Raw genomic sequence first — 14,474 nt, forward strand, 5'->3', positions numbered from 1 at the left:
CCCCAGTTACAGCGGAGGCTCACGTGCACCGGGATTTGCAGAAGTCCTGAAACCCCCACGTCCGTGGGAGCGGAGAACCCACGTCTAACGCGACTTATGCAACCGCCTGCTTTGCAGGTGCGCACGGGTCTCCCCGAACTCCCTGCAAGCGCCTCACCGCTACTGAGCTTAAACGCATAAGAATCAGAGGAGAGCTCTATTTTGCTGGCAACAAGCTTTTTTTTTTTTTTTTTTTTCCTTTTTTCTTTTTTTTTTTTTTATTATTTAAACAGTAAGGCAGTGTTCGGACACTGCTACCCACAACGCTTGCTAGTGGGCACGTTGAGCAAAATAACAGGGAACAAAAACTTCACCTTCAGTAGAAGAAAACCAACCCTTTATAGCAAGCTGCATAAATATTTACAACTCGTCAGTTCTATATACAGTCCGTTCTATCATACATCTCACTTCAAAACAGCTATGCACAATTTGGTTGTACAAAAGATAGATTTTCCCCCCTTGTACTGTTCAAACAATAAATTGTCCATTTATCTTTTTGTTTTGTTTGTACAAATTACAAAGTTGCTAACACTAACTTCAAACTCTTGGTTGTTTTGTCTTTTTTCCTCTTTAAAACGGTTTAACATAACTTCCATTGTTGATTGCACGATCAATAGAAATCATAGCAGGTAGCACAGAGACATGTCACTAAAAACCGACAGAGATTATGCGGACAGTTTAGTATGAAGGATGTCTTTCCTTTAAGCTATCACAGACGGCGCTCAGTGCTCATCTCGTATGGCAGCGGCAGTCGATGGATTTGGGAGTTGAAATTTGGGCAGGCTGTAATGCAGCTGACGTATCAAAATCCCGCTTGTAGGATCAGGACGTGCACGGGTAAGCACCACTGCAGCAGTGGAGGCACGCATGAAATGGGTGTGCAGGCGGGTATTTCCAAACACACGTGGCTATGGAGAGATATGCACACACAGAACCTGGGAGAGCGTGTACGCGGGCACACATAGGCGTGTGCGCACACACACATACACACACACAATGTACAGTATATTTGGGCACACGGAAGTCCTTGTGTGGAATGTACATGAAGCCTTATTCACAAACACGGGAGAACATGCCATTCCCTTGGACTCACAGACACCGGTGTGGACGAGCAGGTGGACACCATGAGAAATGACTGGAGCAACGCCGCTGTCTCTCATGCGTGCTGTACTCCCACGGCCCAGTGCAACCGTCTCACAGACACTAGCTATCGTTAGCAAAACCCAAGCCTCACCAAGGGCTGCAATGCAGAACACCCTGCAAAGCTATCGGGCGAACTAATGACTTTGCACAGAGCCTTTTAATAAAGGATCAGTCCCTTGTGCCGGGAGGAGCACTGCGGATAAGACTGCGGGAGGCGTAAAGTAGGGAGGGAGGGTCTCGCGCCGAAATCCCAGGGAATGCAATAGCGGCTTGCTTTGGCTTTGTGCAACCGCCGCCTCATCCTATAACACGGAAAATACAGCGTCCCGCCACTACAGGGGATGCGCGAGGAAAGGGACCACAATATGCTCCAGTAACTTACTGCAGCACCTTTCTTTTCCATGTTGCCTGATCCCAGAGGAGACCCTCCACTTGCTCATGCGGGAGAGTCGACAATATTTTGATCTCCATGAATTCGTTACACCAGAAGGCAAGCTGGCCCGAGGGCAGGAGCTTGAATTAAATGCACTTAAGCACTCAGCAGGCACTCGAATCCCTCCCCCATACTGACAGGTTTAAGAGAAAAGAGTCTGTTTTGGACAAGACCTAGCTCAGGGCTACCCCCACCTCACTGAGTCCATTTGGTGCCCTGTTGGCCAAATCTCATGCGAATGCGACGGGACGGGACCTAATGTCCGAGGAAGTCGGCAAAAGTGGAAGTTTTACCGCTAACTTTGCTAGGTTAGGATTGCTTACTAAAATAAAGCATCGCATGGCGGTACCATGAGCTGCAGTTACCCGCAGCGTGCGTGTTTCTACCCTCCTGGCTCCGCTAGGCTCCGTGGTGCCGTGTGTTCCTCGCACAACGGGTGCGCAGCATCGTTGTAGGCACGTGCGGCTACTGGAGGTTTTTCAGTTGTTTCTTGCAACACAACAAGCTTTTGGTTTTGGCCTTTAGTGCAGCATCTCCTGGAGGCGAGCGGGTGGGGTGAGGCACCCAGGGCATGAGGGTCCTGGGGAGTGGGGGAGGGGGCGGTTTTTGCTGTGAAAAACATCTGCTGCCTTCCAAAATACAACAGGACCAGACACCCGCTTTGGCCAGAACGATCAAACCAGACCGCCGCAGAACAAGGCTGAGGTGGGGAGCACTGGAGACCCTGCCGCCTTCCTCCAGCTGTCCCGTGAAAGGCCGCCTGCAGATGTGGGATGTGCCTGCTGGCTCTCAGGTGTGCCACGGGACTCTGGGGGGGCACTGAGGTTTTGATTTCTCCTCATGCTGCATGGTCTGCTTGGCAGAGCAGTGGCAGCGTGCATCGTGAAACACGACTTTCTTTAAGCGCTGGGCCCTGTTTCGTGGAACCCGAGCAAGTCCCCAGCCCAGCTGCTTGCTGTGGTTAAGAAAAGAGGCACTGTCTTATACTTAGTGGTTTAATACAGACATCCCTTCTGTCTGAACACAGATTTCTCATTTCAGTTTCCTGCAAGGACTGGGGCGGGATTGAACGCTGTTCAGTTCCCAGTGTATGAAGCCCCTTTCCCAACTTTGATGACGGAAGCCCCTTCCCCAGCTGGCACATATTGAACTTCTCTGCGCATCAAATGGCCTGAGGATGCCTCTTTCCCTTGGCGGGGACCTGGAAAGCAGGGTCTACACATTGCTCCTCTTGTGCAGGTAAAATATTTCAGTCTCTAGCTGGCCCCAGCACTAATCAAACAAGGAAATTCTTTTATCTGGAGGAGAACGGGCTACTGGCAAATCCTTCTACCCCTCCGAGCAGTGGGCTAGCTTGCCCTAGGATATTTGGCCTCTGTCCCTTGCAATGAGTGTGTATGCCTAACCACTTGTGGCTTCCCTTCCCCAATATAAATGCAACATGTCCTGGACATCCATCCATCCATCCATCCATAGAAGATGAGCACTGATTTACAAAACCCAAAAGAACGAGAACAGTTGCACAAATGCTCAAAGATTTTGTTTTTTTAAACATCCTCACCCAGGGTCTTTTTTTTTTCCTCCTTTTTTGTTGCTGCTTGGCTTTCATTTGAAATAATCCCAGGGCTGTTTGTACGCGATGCAGTGAGCTTGCCCCCCAGCCCCAGCAAATGCATACAGGTTGGTGAAGCTGCAACGCGACTCATCACTTGGCATGCAGTAAATGCTGTGAAAAAGAAAGACCAACGACTAAAGACTTAGCACGTACTTAAGGCTTTGAAAGAAAGGCTTACTCTGCTTCCAAAGGGCTTGGACTTCCGGTGCCATTTCACTTGTCAAATGGCCCAAAGTCAATGATGGCTAGTGCCGAACAGGGAGGAGGCTGCACCTCCCTCCAAAATCTTCATTTCAAGGAGATGCAACTTCTGAACGCTTGCACGGACAAGCAGCTACGGTGGAGGTGGCCAAAGCTCACTGCTGGGACTTGCCAATTGCACCAGAAGGGAGGAGGGTCTCCCTCCATGTATGAGATATTTTCCCTTTCTCTTTATAGCATAACAGGGCTGGACACACAGGATCACAGTTACCCAGCTTGTCAAGCATAACTGCAAAGAGGTGATAAAGGCATTGCTCATTCACATGGAACAAAATTAAGTTGCCTGTCCCCTCAGTCCCTCAGTCCCTGCCTTGCTGCCTTTTAACCCTCGGCTTGGCAAACGTTCCCTTTTTCTTCTTGTCGACAGAAGAGCCCCACAAAATCGGGCCCAAACCTTCTACTCTGATGACTATGGGCATGTCTACGTGGCATGTACATCGTCCCTGGCAGTGCTGTCCTCAAGTGTCCTGAGCTGCTCTGCACAGGCTGCCTAGTCAAGTAGCCACCTTTGCAGGGAGCTAATTAAACACTTACAGGGGCGATGTTAATCAGCCGGTCCCCAGGCTAATGAGTCTGCCCATGACTGTGGCTACCCCACTCAGGCTGAAAGAGCTAACTCCACGTGCTTGAGGATGCAGCCGTCAGAGATAGCAAGTTAGCCATGCCTAAAGTTTTTTCACTTGGACATGGATAAGTGCGCATAAGGCCTTGAAGAGGGTGTGTGGCAAGGGAGCGGGGCCAAAGGGAGGAAGCCACACGTTGGATCTCACCATTTGCTTTCCATCGAGCAATCTTTCATCGGCAGCAATGTCTGCTGTGGGAGGGAGAGAGGAGTGCGGCTTCTGCCAGAAAGCCTGGCTGAGATGTGCAAACCCTGAAGGGCTTACGTGCCCAGCTTCCATGGAAAACCAATGCCAGGTGAGTGCCTCGTCCCTTAGGACCCCATTGAAGCTCCCAGCTTACAGCACACCCCTCATCTGTCACTTCCAGATTGCTGCCTCCTGGAACCGGCTCTCTCCAGGCGGAGAAGACCAGTTCCTCCTCCTGTCTTACCACTAGGTCTGAAGCAGGAGGCCTCCCCTCGCCGCACTGCAAGGCCAGATCCTGGAGGCATTGGAAAGTCTCTGCGTGGACATCCCAGTGGGGAGCTCGAGCTGCACGTGTAACCTGCTGAGCACAGTTCTCATGAATCGACCTCTCCACATTTGGAGACCCGCTTCTCTCTCCTAGTCGGCACAAGCGGCCAGTGTACAGCTGAAGTCCAGTCCAGCAGGGGCTGACAAAGCCTGAATCCCCCATGCAAAGAGAAAGAAAAGCTACAAGGAAAAGTCCAAGACTAGGGCTGGTCAAAAGAAAGGGGAATATTCCTCGAGAAAAGCCTGCACTTTTGTTTTTTCCTTATAAAAATACATCTAACTCCAAAATACTTCTTCACCGGGCAATAAAGCCAGGTCAAGAAATAGGATAGGTTTTTGCTGAGTATGCCTGTCCCTTTCTCACTGGCAAATTGCAGCGTTTTTTTAACCAGTTCTATCCAAGATGGCTATATGCCATTATGACGGTGTATTTAAAAATAAAGGAGTTAGGAGGAAGGCAGGTGGGTGGATGGATTTGGATTTTACCCAGTAAAATGCACGGTTTCTTTATCACGAATGTCAGCTTCATCGACTCTGCTTCTGAGCCATGGAGCGCCATCACTCGAAGTAGCGCTGGGGAACCAAAACCACTGGAAATGTTTTGTGCGTTTAAAAAAAAGAAAGTGCAACAGAAAAGACGCAAACATGGATGAACATTAAAAAAAACACCTGTACATTGTAGAAAACAAACAAGAAAAATATAACCAAACCCAAACAACAAACACCATCTTATCTTTCTGTTGCTTTGAAATCAGATTCATCCTTGGAACACTGTAGGGGAAAAAAATAACCACTGATAGTTTGACGATATGATCCTCTTTCTTTGACAAACTCTTATCAAATGAGAAAGATTTTGTAACACTGCAGGTGCTTGTTTCAGCAGGCAACGGAAGAGGCAGAAAGTCTGTGTCCTGGTCTTTTTTCCTTTAGCATATAGAACGCAAAGCATTTAATACATTTTTTTTTTTGCCTTTTTTTCCCCCCAGAGCAAGAGAGCAGAAGTGAATGAAAAAAGTCTAATATTTTTGTTCTTTAACCATGTAACTGCAGATATGATCCAACATCATGGAATGAAAAATAACGTAGAGCACTCATGTGTATCAGAAAAATACAATAAAAACCATCTTTAAGTTTCTTGTGAGCTCCCTCCTGACTTCAGGCCCACCCTCGACCTCCCCTACTGACGGGATCTCCTGAAAGGCTCTCTTGAGATCTCCATGCTGGAGAGCAAACCTCTGCGACTAGAAAAAGATCCCTCTTGGATTAGGAACAGCATGTGTAATAATGAGGAGTCCCTACAGTTGTGGCAATATCTTTTTAAAACTAAGTTAATACATTCTACTGACTTATGGATGACTTTGATGGATCAATGTTACCATTTTACATTTCCATACAATGGACAAACTCATCAAAGCCTGCACGTAATAACAGAACCTCTTTTACAGCAAGTAATACTGTTTCAAGTCCTTTCGTAAAACATCTCGACATAATTCACTGAAGGTATCAAAAATATACCCTGTAGACCAATACATCATTTACAATTGCCTTTTCTTGCCATTCAGAAAACAATGCACTTAAAGCAACAAGTCCCTTCTGCAGAGAGCGCCTCATGACATGGGAAATCTCTTTCCATTACAATCTGAACCCAAGATTTCGTTCTCCAAAGGAATTTTTAAATGGATCCTCAACTCGCTCTCCCCATCCCCGTCCAGCACCGTGCATTCGTTTACAACTTTCCGGTGCCCGATGTATTGAAAGTGCTGCTGGGCAAGTAAACCTCATGCAGAAGGTGCATGAAGACCATCCAAATCAGCAAGAGAAGCAGGACATTTTTTTAAATTTCATTTCCCTCCGCCCTGCCACGAAAGACTGGGTATTTCAGTGGCACAGCCTGTGTGCTGGGAAACCCTTGGAATGGCTCGGAGGTTGGGGAAGGGGAGTCTGATCCTACTTCAAGTACTCGATAGCAGGCAGCACGAGTGTGCAGGCAGAGTATACACTCCCTGGGTGCACACACACGCATATGGTATATGCATGCGTGCACACGTGCCCAAGCACACGTACCGTGCTCCCAAGAACAATGGGGCTTTCCTTGTTCTCATCAAAGCGAAAGAACGCAACTGGAGCACCGGGTGGTATCCCCTGAGTAAACAACTGAATTCAGTGATCGATTGTATCCTACAGAGCTGCTCTAGGGCAGGGCGCAGCCATCCCCCTCCCTCCCCCCTCACCATCATCCCAATCAGCTGTTTGTGGACTGCGTCTCAAGCTCATGGACCATTTCACGATGACACTGGTACTGGAAAGAGAACGAGGCTGGGGTCCATCTGTCTGTCTTATTAAGGCTTTAGACTGAAGATGATTCAGAAATTTCCAGGCGTGAGAAAAAAATAAAATAAAATTGAGTGACTGGACAAAGCGCTGCTCCCGCTTCTTGGCTTGCAGGGTCAGTGCGGATGGCTCCCAGGACTGATATGGTCAGAGTTCACCCCGGCCAGCTCGCTTACCCACGTGGTTGGTCGGCTGTTATCCCTCTGCGCTCTTTCATTCACTGTCTGAAAGTGTCTCGTACTGTGAGCAGAGCAGGGGCTTGGGCTCTTCCTCCCAGGTGTGGTGCTGGCTGTTGGGGTTCCCTTGTGGAATGGATGTTGGCGGCGTGGCCGTCACCACGCCAGTTGGAAGCCTCATTGTTAGTGGATTGTATGGAAATGGCGTTGAACCTGAATCAAGACAGAGGATGGGAAGCAGCTCAGCGGTGCCCGGAAAGGAATTCACACGCCAGTCCTTCCTCTCTAGGCCCGATCCTACGCAGGGCGCTCCAATATTGCCATCCGATTCACCAGAACCGGGAAGCTCCACAGATGCTGGAGCAGCAGGGGCTGGGAGTCGTGAGCCGGTGACCTTGCGAGGTCCCTTCCAGCCCTACAGTCTGTGAAAGCTGAGTGAGGTATTCTGGCAGAACTGCATGGGGCTTAGGACTAGAGTAGCAGAGAAAGCTGCAATTCAGGAGTGGGGTGCAACACCGGGGCAAAGGGTGCATCAACGGGGCAACCCAGCACTGGGCAAGATGGGGCCAGTTGTGCGAGTGAATTTTCCAGCCTTGGTACCCATGGACATGGTTTTGCTTTTATGGCTGCCCTGCTCCCTCCACTCATGCTTCTTGCTCCCGGGCTCTACCAACCAGTAGTGTTCCCAACGTGGCCAACACGTTCAGAGTTATCCCACCACGCGGCCGCTGCGTCACCTGGCCAACAGTGCAGCCAGAGAGACCCAAGTGGGAATGCAGCATTACCTGTGGATGAAGGCCTGTCCTCCCAGACCCGACTGGTTAGAGGTGTCCTCCTGTTACAGTCCCCCTCAGAATGAACGGAAGAAACGGACGGCGGCCTCTCTCCGGAGGACAGGCCCGGCGCTGGAGACTTGGCCTTGCGGCTGTTCGGTCTGGCAGCCATCTTCGGCTTCCCTCCTCCTCCTACAAAGAGAAGCACCCCACCGGTCAAGCGGCTCCCTGGAGACACGGGACACAAGGTCAAGGCTTCCAGAAGCGACTTGCAATTTGGGACACCCAGCCAGAGATGCCTTCAAAGGGCCTGGTTTCAGAGGCAGGTACCTGGCACTTCCTGAAAGTCTGGCTGCATTAAAGGGTCTCAGGCTGGGCCTATAAAATCACCAGTCGCCTCTGCAGACCTTGACCTGGGCACATCTTAGCAGCTCAGAATGGCATATGCATCAGTAACGGAAAAGGAAGATTAGTGACCGCTAGCCTCCGCGGTGAGCTTTTCCACGGGAAACGAAAGAGCGCAGTCCTATGCGTTTCCTAGCCAGCCTTTTGTTTTTGCGGGTTACGCATGGGCACCTCCATTGAGGACGCTCTGTCAGCCAGCTTTCAACCACTTAACAAGCCTGACAACCTCACAACTCTCATCTGGAAAGAAGAAGTTACTGCAGCTGCAATGGAAAGAAACTAGAAGGGCAGAAGTCATTTCCCCGGTCACAGCCCATGACCCCTCAGATTTCAAGGGGTTAATTCAAATTGGTTTCTTTTTCCCATTTATTCCCCACCCTGCTCCCACGAAGCAAGCTGCAGCAGCTTCTGTCCAGTACACCAACTGGGTGCTTGAATGCGACGTGTGTCATGACTCGGCAGCGCGTTTGCTTGCTGGCTTGGCTGGGAAGGTTGTTCTGCAAGGCGCGGAAGAGCTTTGCTTGGACACCTAGCTCCACCTGTCCTCCTCCCCAGACATGCGAGTTTGTATGGGCACCTCCCCTCCTATCCTCAGGGGTCTACATGGCTTGGTGAAGTCCCAGTATAGGGTGCTAGTTAAGGATAACTAAGCTTGGAGCCCAGCTCTTCCCCTAGCCTACTAGGGGATCTGTGCCGGTAACTACTACTGTAATGGCCCAAGCAGATGGCAAGTCACCTGCTGCCGGGGGACGGGGGAAGGAGCAGTCATCCCCTCACCCCCCTGCCCCTCTTGCTGGTCCAACCCCCGCTCCATGTTTCTGAAAAGCCCCGGGAGGACCAGGGGGATGCCTGGCACATGGTGCTGTAACACTCGCCCAACTCTGAAGCCAGGCAGGAGGTCTGATTCATGGCATGTAGTGGGATGAGCCACGCTACCTGGGGCAGCTTAGCTGACAGCTGCCCCTCCTGTAAGCCAGCACAAAAGGGCTGAGTAACAGGCAGCCTCAGGCCCGGGCAACACCTGAAAGAAGAGGCTGGGAGGACAGGCAAGCTGGACAGCCGGAGGAAACCATGGGAGTTACAGCAGCAGTGACAGATCGACGTGGATGAGAGCAGGTGCCTCTCCCCGGGGAAGTGGCTAATTCCCAGTGGGGAGAGCCACGTGGGCGATACATGGCAGCCTGCTTTCCATGACAGCCCGCTGCATCGCCACGGAGGGCACTGACTCTGTCCTGACGAGAACGCGCTGCTCTGCCTCCCGCCCTCGGGACGCCAGGGCTGGGGGCAAACGGGATGCTTTCCTGCCTCCGTGCATCCCAATCCCCAGATCCCTTCTCTGATCCCTGCCCTGGGGTGTGTGTGTCTGCGTGTGTACTTCTACCACCAGAAGCAGCCTCATCTAACTCCACAGATCTCACAGGGAAACACGCTATTAGGCTCCAGTTCAGCCAAGCACTGAGGACCTTGCCCAAGCCGCAGTGATAACAGCCCAAGCTTCAAACCGAAGCCAGGAGCCCTGCAAACAAGCTGTCTGGTTTTGCTGAACTGAGGCCTTTGCTTGGACTTGGTGCTTTAGAAGGAAAACCTTTCGGCTCAGAGTGTTTTGGGGTCTTTCTTCTTCTATATACCTTCTTGCACATCATAAGGGGAAGGAGATTAAAAAAGGGGAAAGATCAAATACACCAAGAGCGCAGTCAGTGTTTTAGAGAAAGCAGCAGCGCCTTCCAGACTATGACATGGAAACAACGAGGATTCCAGGATTAATTGGCCAATTCACAAAGCTCAAAGCACGAGGGGGGGGGGGGGGAGGGGATAATAATAAATCAAAACCCACAAAGGATTAAAAAATAAGAGAGAGAGAAAGAGAGGGAGAGAGAGGAATTAATGACACTGAGACAGCAAAGGAGGAAAGGGCTGCAGACCTGGCACAGAGCGCATGTCCTCATTCCGTCCGTCAGCAGCGGTTATGGGCATAGCAGCAGGTGCGCTTGCACTGGCATTCAGAGAGTTAAAAGCATTGGCATTGGCACTGAGAGGCGAGCGCTCTTCCCACTGTTCGTCATATTTACCCATTAGGGCCTTCCTAATTATTGCCTCCAACCCCATGTTGGTACTGGAATTTTCTTGAACCGACTGGCTTCTACAACTGATTAGCCCTGGGAGATACGGAAGGGGGGAGAGGAGAGATGGGGGGTGGGAGATGGGTCCAAGGGAACCAAATGAGAAGAAAGATTGGGGGAGGGAGAGGGATGGGGGAAGAAAGGAGACAAAGGAAGAAACAAACAGTCAGCACATTCTTGCAAAGCAACAAACGTCGTCATCTTGTTCTTTAAGCTCTGCAGGGCGCACCAGCCCTCCGCCCCGCCCCGCCCCAGGGCTCGGCGGGGGCTGGTGTGCGGGCACGTGTGGGGGGAGGAATCCAAGCTGCCCCTGATTTTGGTTTCCAGGGTCCTGCACATGAATGAGGGTTCCCAAACTAAAGGGGACAGAAGGGGACTTCCAGCTGGGCCTGTGACTTAAAAGACTCCTCATTCAGTACAAAAGGGTTGTGGCGGGGTGGGGGAGAAATTTAACATTAAAAAATAGCTATGCAGAGGGCCTGGCAGATGCCCTGGGGACTGAGGAAGAGCTGGGTTGGTTCAGCTGGAGGCACAAGCGTCTCAGGGGACAGGGAATGACAGCCGAATTCACTGGTGCACCCTGCTGCTGTGGGCACACGCACGCAGGAGAGGGGCCTGCTGGAGAGCTCTGCTAGTCCTCTTCTGGGGGTGGTCCATCCTGAGTGTGGGGGAGAGGGGGAAGAGGCAGCCAGGAGGAGAACATCCTTCAGTCTCTCCTTGTGCTGAGGAATTGCTTCCCGGTCCCCACCCCCAGTCCCAGTCTGGAGTCTGCTGCCCGCGGGGCGGAGGCCCCCACATCTAGGGTTCAGCGGTCTTTAGAAAACAGGCTGCAGAGACGGAGTGGCATGTCGGAGTGATTGTGAGTCGTCAGAAGCCATGCAGTTATGGTGCAGCGCCGCACAGGGACCAAGGGTCAGCCACACGGCCATCATTCCCAACGCGCCGGTTACAGGAAACGAGCAAGGGCAAAAACACAGACATGAAGGCACAAACTCCTCCCGTGCCCCCCTAGTCCCCAGCCCCAGGCCTGGGGCCACGTCCACCCCCATCTCAGATCAGCTCCCTCAGCACCAAGTGGATGGATGGCTGTCTGAGCCAGGACCTGCTTCTGGTATACGTTACCTCCCTCCTTGGAAAGGAAGCACGCTACCGCAAGCCAACTTTAACCATTTCTAGAGGTCTCCCCTCCGCCTCCCGTACAACCTCTTGTCTAACCCCGTAGCTCCCTGCGACACAGCGGTCTTTAGGATGCACAAAATGCAGGTCTAGGTCACAGCCAATGGGACCCCCTGGTCTGGCTATCAGCAGAAGTCAGCAAAAAGGCTGCAAAGGGCTCAAAGTGCAACTCTTTTGTCACCACCTCCCTCCACCAACACATAACTCTTAAAGGAAAGCTTTTCTAAGGTGGTACCAGGAGCCTCTTCCATGCAGATGCCACAGAAACTTGCTGCTTACACGAGCCCTTGGATCAAGGGTTTAAAAACAAGTGGAAGGGGCTGGGAAGAGATGGCAGGCAGGAGCCCAGCTTTCCAGCAACGCAATGCAAGGCAGCTCCACAGGTAACATGTCAAACCTCCACCATGCAGTGGAGCTGGGTGACACTGCAACCAGCAAAACAGTAGGTTCCTTCTGTTGCTGAACAGCCCCTGCTTCTAGGCTCAATCCTGTTTTATATGCATTCCCAGAGAAACGCCACTGTCGCCAGCACTCCTACACCGGGGCATCAGCTGAGAAAACTACGTTCCTCTATGCTTTGGTTTGAGACAGAGAGAAAATTAATACCTCTGGATAACTAGGGAAGTGTGGAGTAATACAAATGTGCGTGTCTAAGTGCATTACCCATATGAACACTCTGCTACCTGGGGAAGTAGGCATCATGGTATTTGTAGAGACACATATCTGAGCTGGAAAGAGGCAAGCCTTTATGGAAAGAGGTCCAACAGGGCTGCAACTGAAGCCTGGACAATCCCTGGAGAGACGATCCTTTTGGGAAGCCCAGTCCCACTGGCTCCTCTCCGCTGTAATCAAGAGGGTTTTTAGATTCCACAAGAGCAAGCTGCACTGTCAGCAGGATGAGAAGGGGTAATGCTATCCAGGGATGAAAGACTCCCCTGTTGCTACAGAATACAGCGATGCCACCTGCACTGACTCCCATCTCCCCTGTGCACTGCACAGGACAGGATATTGCACACCTCAGGAAGAGGATGCTACCCCTCCTTCCTGTCCTGCCATCTCCCCCTCTCAGCGTGACATCCTGCCTTATTATCTTTCCAGCCTCTCGATGTTGCGTGCACCATTGGAACCTCTTCCCAGTTGGTGGCCCAAGGTCTCAGACCAACCTGAGAGACCATGGGCCAAGGTCATCTCTGCTGGAAGGTTTTACCTCTCCCCATAATTCTGGGAAATTCAAGGCTTTAAAAAGAACTGGTCTTTGACGTGGCCAGCTTTGCAGTGCCATTCCCAAAGCAGGAAACGACAATGTGTACGTATTCCTCTGTCACGCCAAGCCTCTACCGGGTCCCAGTGCCAAAAGATTCCTGAATCAGCTGAATCTCCTCTTCATCTCCCGTGAATTCTGCGTATGGGAGAGCATGAGGTAGGACAAGGATATGCCGTGACAGTTACCTGTTCCGGTAATCGCTGGCATGTTGAAAATCTCTGTCCCGGGCTGCCCAACATCTGGAGGAAGACAAAGAAGTCCTTCAGTATGAAAAGCAGCATGCAGCAGTGAACTTCAAGGGGAGCTTTTCATTTCATTCAGAGGGACTTCCCTTCCTGAACCCAAAAGGATGTCAGTATGTGTGACATGAGGCTGGAGGTCCACATTTAATTACACAGAATAACAAAACCTCAGGCTAGGCTTGAGTGAAGGGTGGGTAAGATGAGGAATGATGCTTTAGGACTAACAATTCATCCTCCTCCCTGTTTTTACAGCACTGCTTTCTTGGGAAACACAGCTCTGAAATCAGGGGCCTCCAAGACGTGACCGGTCCACTTGAAAGCAGATGTTCTCCCACTGTGGTCCAAAACCCTTTAAGGGCCTTTCCAGATGGCAAGTAGTAGAGACTTGGGAAATTTGATACCTTGAGAGAATGTGTCTTACCAAGTGGGCCAGGGACTCAGAGCATCAACCACAGGCTGAGTATAAACCCTTTGACAATGCTGCAGACCTCCAGACAGCCCTGCTGATGCCCCCAGCTCCTTCCCCCACTCCAGCATCGTCCCTCTGGGGAGTGAAGCTGGGGTAACAAAGCCTCTGCCCTGCCTGTGGAGTCACCAAGGTCTCGAGTTCTCATTTCCCTTGAACAGCCTTTTTTTTCACAGACACAGCGGTGGGGGCGGGGAGGGGACTCTGAGTCAATATTTTCCCTCTTAGCCGAGCTGTTTGGCTTGGGTATCACTTTCCTTGGAATAACAGCCTGTCTCATCAAACAGAAGGCGTTTCCTATTTCTGTCTATTTTCCCCTGATAAGGAAAGGAGCGGAAGGTCATGGAGTGCAGTTACACATCCCTGCAGGGCCATAACAATATAGTTGGATCATGGCAATGTCTTACATGGGGTGAGACGGCTCAGCCCCTCTTATCCATTGCAGCTGCTGTAAGATGGATTCAAATTGAATTAGTATCCACTGTACAATGCTGGGGCTAAATTAAATTATGATCCTATCTACTCTATTAGTGCTTAATGAAGGCAGGGGATGAATTTCTAATACCAGTCAGCCCGGCTGTTTTTTCAGGGCTGTACCAATATTGATGCAGGGATTAAAGTCGCCTTCTGACAGAGGCATCTTCAGGAAGCAGAACCCTTCCCGGTTGGACGCTCATTAAAATGTCAATTGCTCTTAAGCCTCCTCTGTTCTCTACTTGTTATTCTGCACGGGTGAACGGGGCAGGATTGACAGCTGGGGAAGATGGAGGCCCAACTGGCTTGGGAAAGGGTCTCATGGCTCTAGCTCTCTTGATGAAATCTCCATGGGCTCTGGGGGCTGAAGTTCATCTGACCTGAATATCAGCCCTAATAAAGGGTGTGACCCCTAGGTGA

The 14,474-nt window shown here is 51.0% G+C and overlaps 1 protein-coding gene across 28 annotated transcripts in view; it reads right to left on the reverse strand.

Moving 5' to 3' along the window:
- Positions 1-3,198: 3,198 nt before the first annotated feature.
- NCOR2 (nuclear receptor corepressor 2) overlaps positions 3,199-14,474 on the reverse strand; it is a 331,634-nt gene continuing 320,358 nt past the window's right edge. For 13 of the 28 annotated variants that reach the window (XM_019538915.1, XM_019538913.1, XM_019538910.1 and 10 more), the window contains 5 exons: positions 13,058-13,111; positions 12,292-12,450; positions 10,235-10,468; positions 7,920-8,099; positions 3,199-7,347 (listed from right to left, as the gene is read on the reverse strand). In XM_019538915.1, coding sequence (XP_019394460.1) covers positions 7,172-7,347; positions 7,920-8,099; positions 10,235-10,468; positions 12,292-12,450; positions 13,058-13,111 — 803 coding nt within the window. In that variant the 3' untranslated portion in view covers positions 3,199-7,171. The remainder of the gene's footprint in view (positions 7,348-7,919; positions 8,100-10,234; positions 10,469-12,291; positions 12,451-13,057; positions 13,112-14,474) is intronic. The other 15 variants (XM_019538934.1, XM_019538936.1, XM_019538933.1 and 12 more) reach the window with 5 other exon arrangements.

This window comes from Crocodylus porosus, unplaced genomic scaffold, assembly GCF_001723895.1.
Source record: "Crocodylus porosus isolate Cpor-Errol unplaced genomic scaffold, CroPor_comp1, whole genome shotgun sequence".
NCBI lineage: Eukaryota > Metazoa > Chordata > Crocodylia > Crocodylidae > Crocodylus > Crocodylus porosus.